Source organism: Aplysia californica, unplaced genomic scaffold, assembly GCF_000002075.1.
Source record: "Aplysia californica isolate F4 #8 unplaced genomic scaffold, AplCal3.0 scaffold00015, whole genome shotgun sequence".
In the NCBI taxonomy this organism is placed as follows: Eukaryota; Metazoa; Mollusca; class Gastropoda; order Aplysiida; family Aplysiidae; genus Aplysia; species Aplysia californica.
Window position 1 is genome coordinate 2,163,837 of NW_004797285.1, and position 14,833 is coordinate 2,178,669.

The 14,833-nt window shown below is 38.5% G+C and overlaps 1 protein-coding gene across 2 annotated transcripts in view; it reads left to right on the plus strand.

The window, feature by feature from the left end:
* LOC101847081 (HORMA domain-containing protein 2) overlaps nt 1-14,833 on the plus strand; it is a 52,437-nt gene that overhangs the window by 18,337 nt on the left and 19,267 nt on the right. For both annotated transcript variants that reach the window (XM_005090316.3, XM_035971134.1), the window contains exons 9-12: nt 9,031-9,041; nt 11,229-11,346; nt 12,039-12,141; nt 12,531-12,598. In XM_005090316.3, the coding sequence (XP_005090373.1) occupies nt 9,031-9,041; nt 11,229-11,346; nt 12,039-12,141; nt 12,531-12,598 (300 nt within the window). The remainder of the gene's footprint in view (nt 1-9,030; nt 9,042-11,228; nt 11,347-12,038; nt 12,142-12,530; nt 12,599-14,833) is intronic.

Genomic DNA, 14,833 nt, shown 5'->3' on the forward strand with positions numbered 1-14,833 from the left:
GCCTTGAGTGTATATGCGATGGAAGTCAAACGTTGTAACTGTATGAAAACACAGGCTTTTTGCATGGATGATTAGAGTTATGCGTCAACTATTTTTAAGACTACGAGAGTTTCAGCTTTACTGCAACCTGCACTCCCCCACTCCCCCAGAGTAATGCTGTCTTTTAGTTTTCCCTCTATTTAGTGGCCCAAACATGAACTTATTCCTGCAAAAGTTTTCTTTTGCATACTTTCCTCATAAAAGGGAACCAGGACCCCCCTTCCCCAGTACCCCTTATGACTGATTTGCTGTTGATCCCGATTTTTTTCACCAGATCCTGATTTTTTTACTCTAAAATCCTGAATTTTAGATTTCATAGAGTGGCAGGTCTGTATAAGTGTTGGGATCAAATACTACTTTATTTTTCTTAAGTTCCAAAACTGATAGTTTTATTTTGCTTGTAGCCGGTTATGGGATGACAAATAATGTGCAGCACAATGCAGGTGGCTGGTTCTCTCCACTAAGCTGGTTCGTGCATGACGCTTCCACACACAGCAGTGACACGAGGCGTCGTGTAGTCGGTTAGGTGCAGCGGTGTGTTACTGTTCGCTGTCATAATAAGTATAGAACTACATGGACGATGGCAAGTTGTTAGTTATAGTATTTAAACTAAGACTGGTCGATTCATACATAAAATGCTTTAGAAGTTCAGTGCTTTGACTGACCCTTTGTCTGTAAATAAAATAATCCTTATAGTTGAGTGTGAGCCTGGTTACTGGGAGGTGTGGGTTCAAACTGTCACCTGTTGATTCATAACAGACACTTTAAAGTTAACATTCTAGCAGCTCTCTTGCCGAAAATTTACATTATGTGACTAGTGCTAGGAGAAGTTGTCGACCCGGTGTTTGAAGGCCAATACTGTGAACATATCTGCCGTCGTAAGGGAAAACGATGAATGGTTCTGCGCAGGTAGCGAGTCAAATTTTTCAGGAGAGGCAAAAACTGTTTTCACTTTATAACTCTTCCATTTTTCACTCTTTTAAGCTGTAATTCACCAGATATCTGATTGATGTGTTCATAAAGCAGTTTCTAAAGTTTGAAAAGTTTAGGTGAAAAAGTAGCAAAGTTATTCAACATTCGTCGTTCTCCCTTACACTGCGCTCCCACAGGTAAGCCTTGCGATGTAAGCGAAAACAACGAATGGTATGGTTCGTCGTTCTCCTTTACACTCGTGAACGTTTATGGGCGTAGGCGATGGTCAGTTGCAACGCATTATTGACCGTAATGACTATGTACTGGTTACTACAAAAGAAAATTAGACGTATATAAACTAGCTATTATACGTATAGTTAAGTGTTTGTTATATCCCAACTGTAACTCGGTAAACGTCCTTCGTTTCCCTTCCTCGCTTTGCTAAATACTACACAGTCAGTGTACAAATCAGATGGGCACCCATTTTCAACAGCTTCATTTAAAACTGTCTCATTCGGAGCCAAAGTTTGGTCTCCATAATATCTCTTTATTGTATTCTCTTCGAGAAGCGAGTTTTACTTTTAGTTTCGCTAATTGCAAAAATTTTCCCTGCACGACCAAAGGGATCAACAATGTTACAATGTCAATAATATGATCAGATCATTGCAAAGTCAAACTTTCACATAAGAAATGTAACAATCTAACAAGATTGTATCACAAACGCTTTCGGGAGAGGTAATGAGACGCTTTTTATTTAATAAAGGATTCAATTGATCTGATCGGAAAACATACCCCAAAGCAGAGATCGACAATGACAGTTTGAATCTGCAAGACATTATTATACTCGATCGTAATGTCCATCAAGTCGTAAAAAATCGTAAAGCAAGACTAAGTGTCACCACAATACGTCCACTTTTTAAGTTGGACAAAGAAATTTACTCTCATAACGCAGTGTCATTAATTGCTTGGTAATTCTATAAAATGATGTCGACCAGTGACACGTGCTAGACAAATTGCGGCACTATAACCATCATTGGGATTTGGGATGTCAAATGACTGGACAGCAAACTAACATGACGTTAGTCTGTGAACATCTGGCTGACACTAATATGCAGTGCTAATAAATTTCTCCCTAAATACTTTTTTGACCCTCCCATCCCCTCCCCTTTCCCCCTGTTCCCATCCGTTTTCCACTCTCTCCCGCCTACTCTTGTTAATTCACATCATCAGCTAAGGCCTAATACATGAAGACAGACAGAAAGACTCACTAAGTGACACATTCTTATAAACCTGGTCGACGGTACTCCGGGGGAGGGGGTGGTGGTGTATTTGTTTGCTAAAAAAGCCTAGTATGTTTGTACTTACGCCACAGTGACCAATTGTCATTTGTCGCCCATGCTGAATTTGCCCAACGGCAGAGACCAGGGGACAACGCCGAACGAGCAGTGATCCTTGACCTATCGACCATTTGTCATTCTCGCTTACACTGAGCTTAGGCTTAGAGCTCGCCACTGTATGGGAAAACGAGGAACTCTCAATTACGCAACAATGAATTAGGATATGACAAAAATTTTTACACCATCAGATGCAGAATTAAATACTCTATGAAATAGATCTATATAAAAATTTTTAAAAATAAAAAATGTAACCATTCGTCGTTTTCCCTTACGACGGCAGATATGGTTTAACAACCTTGTCAAAACTATTAGGTTATTTAAGGGGGAGGGGGGGTTTATCTGCCCGTGTGGAAATTTAGCTGTACTACGTGAAATATCCTAATGTGTCAGGCCATCAATTGTATGACTAGAATTGTTGATAACTAGATGACCTCTATGTGTTTACAAAAATATAAAACAAAACCCCTAACCAACCCAAATTAAGCTTTTTAAAAAGCCAGGACAAGACTTTTTTTCAGTATTTGTCTGAGAAACCTTCAGTTTTGTTTGATATTCTCCAAGGGCAGGGCCTTGGCGTAGCACACATTGATCTCGGGGTTCTAATCTGGATCAAGGGGTTATGGGTTTGATTCTCGCCTGAATTATGGTAAGATTTAAAATTTGGTCACTTTGCCTGTTATTGTTTGGGGCATGACTGAAAGAATAGAAAGCGGTATCGTTTGATTGCGCCTAGATGAGGTTCTTTTCTTCCAGTGCATTTAACTTTCATCATTTCTCACGCTTGAGTTCCTGTATAATAAATAATGAAACAGTAGAAATTACGCTATATACAGAGATGCCAACCAGTTCAATTTTACGTATTAAAATAATACAATTTTTGCTGAAACTACGAGAATACAACTTTTCATGAAATTAAAAAACGCTTTCTGGAATGCGAAAAATAAGTGATTCAGCTTAGGCGAGTAAACCTAATTATCTATCATTTGTGAATAGCATCTAAAACTGGTGGTTCTGTGATTTTCCTTCCATCCCGGGGTAGGAGATAAAGCAGTGGCTGTAGGTGCAATGCCACAAACAAAAACCCAACTCCATCACAGAGAGATTGTAAGAAAAATGAATGGGTATGTTGGTCTGTTGTATTATATTGAGAAGTTGTTTGAGGAAATAAAGAAGAGAAAGACGCTATTAAGAGCATAGTTGCTGTGTGTTGCTGAAATACAAAAATTAAAATATAATAATAATACTAATAGTAATAATAATACCAAATGGAAGCTAGATTTCCCCCCCCCCCCCCTCCCAGAACAACCAAGTCCTCTCATCCGAGAGATGGGGGCAGGGGAAGGCATGGCAGATCCCAGAGGGTTAATGTTGTCAACAAGCATGACGCAAATGGTCTCTGCACCTTCTCCGCAGTCATAGGGCTCTCCGATAAGTGCATGCTTAATACATGTATGTAGCTGGGTATTCCCTACGTAAAGTCACATCCAGTACAGTTTTGACAATGAACCTCTGCTTTCCACCCCACGAATACCCATCCCAACTCCAGGTCAAAGAAAGGTTGTCGATGGAGAGAGGAGAAAAGAATAGTTAATAAATGTAATAAAGTAAATCAATAAAAACAATAGAAAGAGTAAGATACATAGTAAAGTAATATGTCTCTTTTCGGAGTCACCCCTTAACCCGTTAGCTTCCTCTTTTTCTTTTCCTATTCGAAGAGTACTAATCCCCCTCACCAAGAAGAGGTGGGTCTATTTGGGGGGGAACCTAATTATCTCAAGTCTCATCTTTTGTCAAAATAGTATCAGTATCGCGGAACTGGATTAATTGAAAACCGAGTCCGATAAGGTCACTTAGTTCGTTTTTGCCTGTCGCGATTGTGATATTATATTATTTTCATTCTGCTTTTCCCCATTCGAGAGTACGTTTTAATTTCACGCAAACAGGCGGCTATGGCGGCTGGCGGAAGTGTATGTAACCCCGACGCTCAATCGGGAAAATTAAGATCTGTTTCATTACCAACCAGAAGTTTGCCGGCGATAGTCTGATAACACAACATTTGTGACATGCAGGTTGTGCAGTGTGAACGCTGTGTTGCCATGCGAATAACATTTATTAGATACTCGGACTCGTCTCTGTGCTGTCACTTGTGGGGAAAAAACGAAAAGAAAATACTGGCATCATCCGATTTTTAGATTGTCGGACTCGCCATCGTGACCGGTCAGTGAACCTGCGCGCTTTTGCATCACAAATAAATGCAGATCGTGTGAGTACCAGCGTTGCAAAATATAGGACTACGGAATGGGGGATGGAGATTATTGACATTGGCATTGACCTTAACAATTTAGTTGTTTGAGGCTCTAAGTAGAGCCCGTTCAACTATCTGGTAATAAATGACTATAATATAATGCATTGCGTGCAGGCTAGACAATCAGTTTTGGCAAGTGGGGTTGTAAATAGTTGGGAGATATTTTCAGTATTTGTTCAGACGTCTCTTAAATGTGTCCACGTTTGGAGCTGACACCACCGATTCGGGGAGATTGTTCCAAATTGTATTAACCCTATTCTCAAAAAAGTTTGCCCTCACACACAATCTGCTTCTTTGCTTCTGGAGCTTCTCTGAGTTGCCACGGAGTTGTGTGGTTGTTGCCTTTGTAAACGCTGGTCTTTCGGGGATGTAGTAGCCTTTGATATACTTGTACATTTCTAACATGCCCCAGGAAAATTGAGAAGCCGGTTTGGCGCAGTCACCCTGTGTGCCCCCCCACCACCAGGGCAGTGCTACTGGCTGAAGTGTCTTTAGGCCATTCCCAAAGGGGGGATATTAACATGTTTTTATGCTCAGTAGAATTGTAATTGTAAATGGGCTGATTTATCAATGTCATGCTCATACTGTGCCAGAACAATATAGGGGGTACTGCTGCTTTTTCTTTCCTCATCCTTTGTGCTGTTGAGGCTAGAGAGGTGAGTAGAGTAAGCTTGATTCCCTGTTTGGACTTCTCTGGTGACTTCCACCCCTTGGTGCCGTAAAAATCCTTACTAAAACTAAAACTAAATCTAGTGGCGAGCGAGCGTTCAATCGTCTGTCTATCCTCCATTTTGACGACTGGACTTTGTTGTGTGTAATTTTCCTTCCATATATATGTAATATTAACATGTTATTGATGGCGCAAATGAACTCTCTTTTTCGTGCTGGTAGCAGCTTGATTTGCTGAGTAGTAAATTTGTTCAGGAAATATTGCTGGACACCCTGAACATTTTACTAGTTGGTCGGTCGGTCGTGGGGAATTACTTATTTCCCTTGAAAATACACATTTTCTTATTTCTCAATACTCATTTTGGTTTTCTGTGGTTGGCATCACTGTACATAGATGAAAAAATCACATTTGAATTCAATGATTGTGAGTTTCTACTTTCCCTATCAGCTTTATTCGGTGCTAGTCAGTTGACTGAGCATGGTAGAGTCACCGAAGAGTCCCCAACTTTCCTGCTGGGTTGGAAATGGTCGGAAATGTTCATGTAATCTTGAAAGTCATTGATGTTGCAGAGATTTCACATGGTATGAACGGGGTTTGAGCGTGATGACTGTGTTTTATGTTTGTACTGGGTTGACACATAGGTAGGGGAGTTCTTCAACCTCCTCTTGATACAATTGAACTCGGAAACCCACTTCTATTTTCAAGATGCTCCTTTTCTAGTATCCTTTGTTCAATTTCAACCCTGTTTCTAGCAAAGCATAAAAAAAAAGAAAAAAGTAGCTTTGCCAAAGTCGAATATCGGCTTTGGTATGTCCAATCATCACTGTACAAGAGGTACTTTTGGTAGTTGCAGTATTCCTTTCTGAAAGTTGATTATGTACGGTCAAATTCGTTTGACGTGAGGGATCTTCTGTCTCTGCCAGACGAAGCCCGTCACATCGTTGGTAGCAAGATTGTAGGATGTGAAATGATGCACCACCATTTTAATCTTGTAATACAGATAAGATGCCTTACTTCTTAGTGCCAAAGGCACAGCTTGCACTTCCATTCAACCCCAGAGTGTTTGTCATCTGCATCTAAGGATTTGATGGCCATTTCCTTGTTGACTATGGCTTTCTGTGTTGTTTCTTTGCTTCACCAGAGGTAGAGCTGATCTATTTCTGTGTACTTTGACGTGTAGAGCCATTACATGTCTACAAAACTGGAAAGGGGGCTCAAGGTAGAGCTCAGTTGAGCCATACAGAAATGTGATAATAGTCGTGATAACTTGCTAAAGAACCCCTCAACACAGGATACATCAGCCACACGTGCATTCATATTTGACTGCTCGTTCATCATCCAGTTCCTAACACATCACATTCCAAAGTCCGATGGTTGACATAAAGAACTGTCAGCAAACTCTTTTCGGTAAACTGTCAGCTATGTTGTTGAAAATACCTGAATGCGCTTTATTTTCTGAACCTTTGGTCTCTTTGATTCAGACGCAGAAAGCACTTCCCCCGATCACATCATCTTTTTTCAATGAATTACAAATTTCTGCTGCAGTGCCCATGTGAGTCTCCATACATACTGCTTTAAAAAAATCTGTGTCTTTCCTCATAACTGAATTCATCACAATGGTTTCCATTATTCTGACACCAGCGTCTTTTTGGATTTGTTAGGCCATTCTAGCTTTTGTTATACCAGCCTTTTGGTCTCTTTTCGTCTCCATTTGTGCTAGCCAATCTTTTTTTTTCAAGAAGGAAGTCCCCCCCTAGGATCATTTTCACCATTTCCTTCTTCCGTTCTTCTTCCACCCACCTCCCTGCCCCACTAGTCCATAATCTAGTCTCAAGAATTCATTCCTTCTGCATATATCACACCAAATATGCATTCCGCCGCCTTCCAACCCTATGTTCTTTAATTCCCCCGTGATTGCTGTCTACAGCTGGAGGAATCTCTGGCTACAGTATAAAAAAAAACTTCAGGGTCATTCTTAAGTAGATTGTTGATAATTTCTGAAAGTGAAATGTTAAAAACACCAGGGTGAAGTGGAGTCAATGATGATAGCCATGGGCAATGCCATGGCTCCCTGATAGAGGTGAGTAGTGGATAATTTGCTTGAGTGCAGTTGCCATCATCTGCGGTCTTCTCCAATGTCTTTGCCAGACTGAGCTATACCAGGCATTTTCCTCAAGATAAAGGATCCACCATGTATCCTCAGGCTCAGGCCAAAATGTCAAGAAAGTTGTATTTGAAAAAGACTAGCACTAATTATAAAAGAGCAGCATTAACATGGCTGAACTATTCTATAAACCTGACAAAGATTGCCTGTTCATACTTCGAGAGGTTGTTTTTTTAGTTCGATGACTTGTTCTTGGTCCTTTCTTTCCCAATCGTGAATCATAGTTGACGCCGGCGGTAGTTATTTCCTGGAACCACTCCCTCTGCTAAATCATATCTCTTTCATATAATACCAAATATTTAAATAGACAACTATTGATGCGTGATAAGTGAATCGTTAAAAAGTAATGTCAGCCACAGTATATTCTATACCATGACTGAACCGTTTAATTTTACGATGAGACCAATGAATAATATCAGTACGCCCATGGTCACAGTGAAAGTTAATTCCAAGAACAAAAAAGGATTGCATCCAGATTGTCAACAATGATACAGCAACAATAAAGTGCGTATTAATGCTTTCTGTAAAATTACTACTGTAGCTGCTGCTGCTGTTGCTTCGAACTGCCAGTACAAGAACTACTGCTGCTACTACTGCGACACCGTCGCTGCTGCTGCTGCTGCTGCTGCTAATACTACTACTACTGCTGCTGCTGCTGCTAATACTACTACTACTGCTGATGATGATGATGGTGGTACTACTACTTCTATTACAGCTGCGCTGCTTCAGTTAACACTAAAGTGTGCTACAATACAACAATTAACGTAGGAGAAGAAGAAGAGGGAAGGAAGAAGAAGAAAAGAGCGTGTCGTAAAAGTGCGGGTCTATAATGTGGCTCGAACTTATAGGTCTTTTATTATCTTATGTCTCATCTAGATGCGTACATTAAAATTGACAAATCTAATCTAGAACTAGTAAATCGAATCATACAAATGCTTTGTATTACAAGTCACTTCACTGCTGACTATAATGTATATCTTGTTGAACACTGATGAAAGTTTTAAATTCTGTCTAGTCGAGAAAAAAACAACTTTACATGGAATGATGGGGGAGATGCATGACGGGGAAGCATGTAGCCGGTTTGGATGACGCATTTTGATGCTCGGCAAGACGGCCCACTGAAACCGAAACGGCTACGTACATGGCTGGTTGGGCCTTGACTCTTTTTCCTCAGCTGCTGGTGTCCGTTTTGGAAAGTCTCAATTAAAACATATTTGTAGTTTTTTTCAAACTTATTTATTAGGGACACGTATCATGCTACTTACTATTCATTAAGCAAATAAAACAAAAATTAAAATTTTTGCATGTAGCCGGTTTGTGAATAACACCAATGATATGACTTCTCTCTTACTGACATATCCTGTGCATGTGTGTTATTCAAAAGAAGAGTCTGTGGCAGCTTGTCTAATCTGTGTAAAATTTGGAAGGATAGAATTTAAAAGCACTAAAGAAAATCATGTCAATCACTATGTGCTTTAGCGTCTGCAATAGCTTTTTAATATCTCTATTAATGCAACTGACTTTCTTCATTGATTGAATGCAGGCTTTCCATACGTAAGTAGGGGTGTTCTCTTGTTCATTAAGTTGTCAAGCTTTATGCACTTGTAATATTGTTAAAATCAAGATTTTTTATTGTTGTGACCTTTAGCTTCGTTTACTTTTCATTGCCATGGTAATTTACTCCTTGCAACATTGTTTTATTTGTAGAGTTCATTTTTGGGGGGGAATTTGCAGCTCTTTTTACTTTCTTTGTGAAATTGACCCGTCCTGGTACATTTAGATTAAAAAAGGGATTATGATGAATTTGTAACCCTTTTCATCATAATAATATAGCAAAAAGATTTTTGGGTGCATTTTCCTTGTGTTAGTTTTCTATTCTATAGATGCTGCTGGATTTGACAAAAGGAGTAATTTTTTCCATGTTTGTGTAGGAGTTCCTTATTTTTAGTTCTTGTTATATTATTATGTTTCTCTGTTCTGATTGCTAGGTAATCTTGGCATTAGTTCCTATAATACATTTTTAATTACAGTCAACTTTTGTCTCGTCATCTGAGTACATACATGGAGAAAAATCTTTGATTCCCTTCCGTCAATGATTCTAGCTCTTTGAATGAAATTTCTTAAACTGATATTGATAATCTGCTTATTTAATATCACACGAAAATTATTGTAATTGGACAATGCTTTGAGCTTATACTGCCAGACTGAAGTTTTATAGCATCGTTATGTAGTTATTTTAACTAGCTCCATCTTAGCTAAGATTTGTGTGGTTGCACAGGAATACTTGTCCCAAAGGTCCCAACTTTGTGGTTGATAGTATGACTATGACTGTTTTGCATTACTTAACAAATTGTGAATCCTACGAAGTCACTACCTTTTTAAGATCAAAACTTATGAAGGTGTTTGTACAATATTTTGCTTTTGAGAAATGACTTTTAAAATAGCGTATACATGTGTCTTTCTATCAGTGCATGTGAATTTTGATGGGTTTCCCAGTGCCTTCAAGTATTTGTTATGCCCACACATAAACACACACACGCTCACACTCTCACACACTCACACACACACTCACACAAACTCACACTCACACTCACACACACACACTCACACTCACACTCACACACACACGTACACACACACACACACACACATACACATGCATGCAATGTCACACACACCATAATTTCTTGTACTCTGTGTACGTAAAGAATACAAGCTCTTCTTTAAATATATAGGCATAAGTCATTTTCACCTACTCAGCAAAATAAACATTGCTCATTTGCAATCGCCATTGTGATCTTGATAATTATATTTTTTCTCCTGATCAAGCTATAAGATCTCAGTGGAAGAAAAAGTACAAGGCGGGATAGATCTACATTTACAAATGAAATATAGTATTGTTATACCTCTGCTCCTATGAATGTATAATATAGGCCGTTAAGATGACATATGTCTGTGTTTTTTATTGTTGAAAAATAGCTATAAACGCTGTGAATATGACAAAAATCCTGAAAAGCCAGTGGTTTACCTTATATCATTTTTATGTCTGTAATGTGTCTAAAAATAAAATGTGTATCTGGGGTCTGATCGCGTCATTGCCATCCTTTTGTTCAAAGGAAGATGTGCTGCTTTCGTTCTTTTGTGTACCAGTTAAAATAAGTCGGAGTGCCAAACTTAAAAAGTTCCTGCTGATGAACTTATGAAATTTTTATCTAAATATTGATGATCCAGAAACTTTTGAATTCAGCTTTTCATAGTAAAATTTCTTCACTGCCCTACTGACTAAAGTGTCTTTAGGCCATTCCCAAAGGGGGGGACATTAACCTGTTCTTAGGCACAGTAGAATTGTAAATGGGCTGATTCATCAATGTCATGCTCATAACTGTGCCTGGACTGCAACAGGGAACTGCCCCTTTGTCTTTCCTAATCCTTACTATCGTCATTTTCCTCTACTTCTTCTACTTCTTTTATATGTTTGTCACACTCTTGTGACCCGTTATTTCTGGGGTGCCTTGATAGTTGAAGCAGACTTTGTGCTGTTGAGGCTAGAGAGGTGAGCAGAGTAAGTCTGATTCCCTGTAAGGGCTTCTCTGTTGACATCCACCCCTTGGTGCTCATATGACCTTTTGCAGTTGCGAGCGCCGTAAAACCTCTACTAAAACAAAACATATAAGGGTTTTTTTCTGTGCCATATTCATAGCTATTTTTCCAGGTGTATCTAATGCTAGTCTTCTCATGTAGGGTGAAACTGAGGGTAAAAACAGATGCCAAGCAATTTGATATGCATGAAGAGCCCATAAGCAATTCCCAAGATGACTCAACAAACATCTGTGTCACTGATGCTGGATTGGACAAGGAGGTATTTTTTGTTCCATCCTGTGGATTTCTTTTCATTTTTGTGAACAGTCTTATAGAATGTCTAGTTTTATGTCTGCTCAACAAAATTTACCGTTCCCCTGTTCCCATTAAAAAGAATAGAGTCCATTTATGATTTGTCTCGTCAGTGTCTGCTCTAACCGTGTATTGCATGACTCTAGAATTTTAAAAATCTTAAAGAATGGAATTTGTTTTATATTATTTGTGTCATGTATGATCAGATCATCTGGAAATTTTGTGTAAAAAATACCATCAATTTTGTCCTGCTTTTTTTATGTGGGTAACAATTTCAAGTGGTTATACTTTAATTTGAAACTAAAGAAGCTTTTGATCTACTTTGGCAGATACATGATTAGAGTTAGATTCTGAATATGATAATAACATTTTCCTTTCTTACAGACAGAGTACTCAAGTGAGATTTTTATTTTGTGACTTAGAGACTGTGTTTGCTCAGATTTTTTTGTGCATTAGACGACAGACTACATAGATAAAATCTTTTTATGGACTCCCATGTTACTTCCGAAGTCTTTGTATTTTTTTCTTCTGGACTACTCAGTGTTAATCTATTTAGTTGCTTTTCAGTTTTCAACTGCATCATCTGTTCATAAATTTCATATGGCATGCTGCTGTTTCTAGATTTTATAAGTTCACAATTTGCTTTTCTTGTGTACATAGGGAACTGACTCTGTTCAAGAGGTAACCTGTGAACAAGCTGCCAAAATTTCAAAACCAGTCCACATTGCAGAAAAGCACTCTAACAAAAAGTCCATCCAGCAAGGTTAGTTTAAAAAATTGTCATGTGTTTCTCAGATGCTATTTAAAAAAAAATACTGCATACCTATTTTAAGTTGTAAATTGTTACTGTGCAAATACTGTTTACCTGAGCTTCAGGATTCTTCACTTTTATTTGTTACAGGCATTATTACTTTAAGAGTAGAGTCAGATTAGACTGAGGCTCTCAATTCTTTTGATTTTTTATTGATTTATATGTCAATTTGTTGTTGTTGCCATGTACTGTATCTTGAGAGTCTGAAAGACATATATGCGGAACCTGTATCTTTATCATGATGGTTAATAATGCCATGATTTTGAAACATTGCTATTGATACATTACAAAGCAAGCATATTATGCATTTAAAAAAATCATATTATGTTTCTCCTCTCCAGCAAGTCCTGATGTACCAGAGGTAAACCAGGAAGATTTCAAAGTGAGATGTCCCTGTGGTTGTAATGAGGTGAGATGCCACAATTATTGTTAACATTTTAAAAATGACTATTTTGAAATTCTGACTTGTGAGACGTATCGACAGGGTGACTGCCAGGCCCAGGGAATCCCCCAGGAAATTGAAAAAAAATCTCCGAAACCCGGGAATGCCCCGTGACTTTGATGAAATATGTAAATTGCCTGGGAAAGACCGGGGAAAATACATTAAAGTTATCGAACCTCTGAAAACCAAATCAGATAACATCCTTGGGTTCATTTTTGCCGGTCGCGATTTTGATATTCATTCGGCTTTTTCCGGTCTGAGAATATGTTTCACGAGAATCATTGCCATGGCAGCAAGCAGAAGTGTATGGGTGATACCGAAGCTCGATCTACGTTCGTTTTCTTTACCACTCAAAAATGTGCCAGTAGCAGTCTGATTAACACAACATTTGTAACATGCAGGTTGTGCATGCAGGTGTCGCCATGAAAATAAATCAAATACTATATTTGTCCTGTGCTGTCACTTGCGGAAGAAAAAGAATAAGTTATACAAGCGTCTTGTCGGGCTCTCCATCATGTCCGGTCAGTGAACCTGTGCGTCTCAGGCGTTTGCATCACATTGTGAGTACTGGTGATCGTTGCGGGATTATCAATTTTTTAAAAAGAAACAGTAAGGGGAGGGTGGTGTTGAAGGTAACACCGGATGACAAAAACTTACCTCGGAAACAAATTTTAGTACTTAGAATTAGAATATTTTTATTATTACTAGAGCTTTCTGCAAAGCGCGCATTAGTCCAGTCCTTGTACCTTGTGTGGAATTGGGATCCGTCATTCTATACTCATACTTTGTACACCATGTTTTTTTAACCAAAAGGTTTGCGTTTCATTGGATGGGTGATAGTACATTTGTTTCGTCTTTGGTTTTTATTTTTAGAGAGGTGTGACGTCATCAAGTGCATACTTTGTTCTTCCCTCTCCCTCTCCCTCTCCCTCTCCCCCTCCCCCTCCCTCTCTCCCTCTCTCTCTCTCTCTCTCTCTCTCTCTCTTGTGGTAGTAAATTACATGCATTATCTATATTTTAGCTTTCTATTCAAGATTCGCAGATTTTCCGTGTCACTGTATCTTGCCCTCCCACAGTTCTTACACTTCTCACACTGAATAGGTCTACTTGAGCCATTCAAGTTATTACTCTACTTTGAGTTTGAGCAATAATTTTTGTTTTTCACGTTCATTAAATAAATCTTGACACCCAAGCTGGTTCTTGACAGTCGGTTTTATGGTTCTAGGCCTATTGTCAGGCTCAAAACAAGATTCATTTTTATAGTTTATATAGGCGAATATGATGTGTGGAAAATATAAATAAGTAAGAACAGACTGAAATACGTAAGTCACACAGTATCCCTGCCACACTGACATGTTGTTGACTGGATATAATGCACCTACATGTGTGTGTGTGTGTGTGTGTGTAAATGGAGCATGCGCTGTCGTTGTTATGTAACATGCCCTCGGAAAATGGATGAGCCACTCTGGAAAATTGAGAAGCTCGGTTGGCAGTCACCCTGTATCGATTGATTTATAAATCTTGACGAAGAAAAAAGACAGTGCTCTAAAACATTCAAATTTTCTTTTTTCAAAGGGAGGAAATCTTTTTTTTACAAATTTAAAAACATTTTTACTGAAAAAAAGTTGCAACTTGCTTAGTTTGTGACATCAATGCTTCAGGACCAACCATTTTATATTACATAACCCTTTTTCTTGTTAGGAAGCTTAAAATAAAGTAACAAATGTTATAATTCATGTAGTAAACTCAGTTTTTAAAAGTAGAAGTTGAATTTGAAATTTCCCCCTACTTCAAAGTGATTCTGTCGTGTCAAGTCAATTTTAAATCTTGAGAGACCAGACACCATATCTTCTAGTCAGCACCCAAAACTCAAAAGGTGGATAAAAATGGATATTGAAATTTTTAAAAATTTATTTGCCTGTGCTTAAATAAAGTATCATAGCTACAGATTTTTGGTATGATATTTATTTTTGTTATAACGTGGTGGAATCGGGCATTCGTCAATTTTTGGGCATAATGAGGTATCAATATCATCTTAAAGTTTGTTGATTTGTCTTGCGTTTGGAGAATAAAAAATTCCATCTATCTTGAATAGAAGTTTAGATATTTACCATTGAAAGAGGTGGGGGGTTCCTGGTGTGAGAGGTAAAATTAGCAAAAAAATGGCTGCCAAAGTTTGAATGTCCTTGGAAACTGGAAATG